This window comes from Pediculus humanus, genomic scaffold, assembly GCF_000006295.1.
Source record: "Pediculus humanus corporis 1103172108177 genomic scaffold, whole genome shotgun sequence".
NCBI lineage: Eukaryota > Metazoa > Arthropoda > Insecta > Psocodea > Pediculidae > Pediculus > Pediculus humanus.
The window spans coordinates 17357-20641 of NW_002987747.1; the positions used below are offsets into that span (position 1 = coordinate 17357).

At 25.6% G+C, this 3285-nt stretch overlaps 1 protein-coding gene across 1 annotated transcript; it reads right to left on the minus strand.

Moving 5' to 3' along the window:
• Phum_PHUM410380 (vacuolar ATP synthase subunit D, putative) lies at positions 1–1629 on the minus strand (the record flags this gene model as incomplete). The annotated part of the gene is made up of 7 exons (XM_002428875.1): positions 1–144; positions 231–308; positions 389–565; positions 656–813; positions 991–1169; positions 1237–1408; positions 1509–1629. Coding segments are annotated over 7 exons (1029 nt in total), but the record flags the coding sequence as incomplete, so codon positions are not given.
• Positions 1630–3285: the final 1656 nt, after the last annotated feature.

Consider the following 3285-nt stretch of genomic DNA (forward strand, 5'->3'; position numbering starts at 1 on the left):
ATTATCGATTTTAGCGCGGTGTTTTTGAGCAACACATTCTGATATCCAAACTATGTTTCTGCATTCTTGTTCCTTAAGTTTAAGGTAAGAATAAAATACTCCATAGTGAAATTGTTGGAGGAAAGCATTTGTGTTTAATCGAACCTATAATAGAGGGGAATTTCAAATCTCTTATATCGAAAATCATAATCACACAAAGCAAAAACTATTAAATATTTATCGTCTTTTACCTCATGTTCGAAAAATTTATCTTCTAAGGTTTTTTCCCCAGGATTATTACCAGCTCCTTCAAACAAAGCACTGTACTCCTAACATAAAAAATAAAGTTATCATTGATATTTTGAAATATTTTAAGCATGTCTTAAAATTTGATGATTAATTTACTAACAGCATAATATTCTGCAACAGCTTTCACTTGTTCGTAATCATCAGCTCTGGCTAAAGCTGCCAATCCATCAGGGTGAAGTTTACCACATCTGGGATATAACTTGGCTCTATCATCTTTGGTAAGTTCAGTTCCAAATGAATTAATGGTAATAATAATGGCTCTACGATCAGCCTCAAACTAAGTGTGTGTAAAAATTTGTTAAATACCAATTGAAATTTTAATTAAAAAAAAAAAAAAATCAAGTAATCAATTTAATATGAGTCTTACTGCCAGAATTTCGCACATGGCATCAGCAGTGGTACCTCCCAGTTCCTTACAAAAATCATAAAATGCTTCCAAGTATGCTTTGTACAAGGTGTTTCTTATTATTTCAATATTCATTTCATCTAAATCTTGCTCACTTATGCAGTCGACAAAAAATGGTGCTTAAAAATAATTTTAAAAAATTATTTTCAATTTGACTTAGTTAATTAATTTTTCAAATGAGAATAAAAACTATTCTATACTAAAACTAAATTAAATACTAATAAATATATACAATGTAAGAAAACGAAACTGTCTTTTTGCATATGAACTAATGTCAAAATATATAATAAAATTACCTAATGGAGTATCGACAAGAACTGCACTGTATAATTCAGCTGGATTAGAAGCAACATGAATAGCTTCCATTTGTTCAAAAGACCCAAGTGGGTGACATTTTGGAATTAACTCGGATATTGGTCTGTGATGAAGGGTGCCAGTAATAAGTAAAATTATGTTGTCTATCATGTAGCTATAACTATAAGAGATTTTCCTTTAGAATTAATCATTCATTATATTAAATAACATAAATTTAAGTGGCTCACGTTATAAAATCTAAAAATGTTGAAAGAGGAGCCACAGAATGATTTCTCATGTGTTGAAATTCAATGACCAATTTTTCCCTTAATTTATCATCTATTGTGGAAACGGCAAGAGGACTTGGCTCATTTGCTAAAAAATTACCGTAATCGGTTCCTTGAAGATGTAATTTCAAGTCTAAAAGTTAATCAATCAATTTTTTAATACACCTTAACTTTAGTTCGACAAAAAAAAAAAAAAAAAAAAAAAAATTGTAACCAATAAATTTTAAACATACCTTCTAGTGTTTCGCATTGAACAAGGTTCAAATAATCGGATTGTTTTAATATTCCGCACTTAAACCCCCTACAAAGACCCTCCAAATATCCGGCATCTATATTAAAAACACAACCTTTCATTTTTATTTTTTTCTTTTCGAAAAATGTTTTAAAAAATTATTGTAGTCAAAATTGATTGACCCAATCTGTTGTCATATGACAGAGAAGAGTGTTCGAAAATTTTACAAAAGTGGCTTTAGTTAAAGTGTCACAAGACACGAAATAAAAGGAAAAAAAAATGGTGGAAAACATGAATAGTAATTTCTGTGAAAATTTTAATTATTTAAAAAAAAAAAAATTTTTAATGATTCATATGAATACATTAATGAAACCAAAACTAAAAATTTTTTAAATTAATAGAAACGAAACCAATAAAAAAAAAAAATTCCATTCAAAAATCCTTTCATTCATTTATACTTTACGAAACAAATTAAATATTTAAAATTTAGTTTAATGTTGTAAACGTTCAAACGTTTGTTGTTAATTCATTCTTATTGATTATTTATTTTATTGTTTATTTATTTTTTATAAATTCATAGGTTCATTAAATAAAATGTAATCATTGTTAGTTGAGCTAACAACAAAATAAACAATTTTATCGCAACACATACTTCAATCAGATAAATGATAATAAACACACACTTACTTTAGAACAACAACCACAACAACAACCAACAACAACAATGAGGTTTTTTTTTTTTTTTTTAAATATAAAAATTATTATTATGTTATTTAAACAGTAAAAAAAACATAATGGACAAAAAATCATCAATTTTGTCTTTTAGCATAAAAACAACCATATAAAATCTCCAATTTTGACTAATTTTTTTTTTAAATTTAAATTTAAATTTAAATTTAATAGAAGAAAAAAAATTTTTTTTTTTGCATGGAAAAAAAAAACATAAAAGAAAAGAAAATTGAATGAATGAACGAGAGTTAAAATCCTGACTTAAAATAAAATCATAATATAAAAAAAAATCATCCCTTTTTAACCCTCCATCCAATTTTAAATTAATATTCTAACTTACGACATTTACTGTGTCTCTCGTTTTGTATTATTATTATTATTATTATTACACCGTGTATAATATTATTATTATTTTTTTTTTTAAACATTTCTGCATTTGTTGATAATGATTATTTTGAAAAATAAAAATTATTTGATGTGGTTAGGGGCGGGGGAAATGGGTAACAGGTGAATAAAAGGGAAAAAAACATTTAAAAAATGATTTACATAAACCGCTTCGAGTATTTCATTCCACCCCCTTTCCCCCATTAAATTTTTTATTTTCCTTTTTTTGTTGTACTAAGTAATATTAAATATAATTTTCTTTTTTTCAGGGTGCGTACATATAATTTTTTTTTTTTAAAGAAAAATAAAAATTGGAAAAAAAATTCACGAATGATTCCTTGCTTTTCTTTTTTTTTTTAATCAATAATAATAATAATTTATCTTATTATTGTTATTATTCGATGCAAATCAATCAAAAAAAAAAACAATTTTTTTTCCCCATTGTAAAAAATCCTTCCCCCCCCTCCTCTCACAATTTTAATAAAGAGGGGCTAAAAAAAAATTTTTATTTTTAATAAGAAACATCTTCGTTTAATTTTTTTGGACGTAAAATTTATCAAGTGAATAAATGACTACGAGTCTCACACACGAGTCCGCTATAATAAATTATTATATTAAAATATTTTTTACACTCTGTGAATAGAAAAAAAAAAAAAAAGAAAATT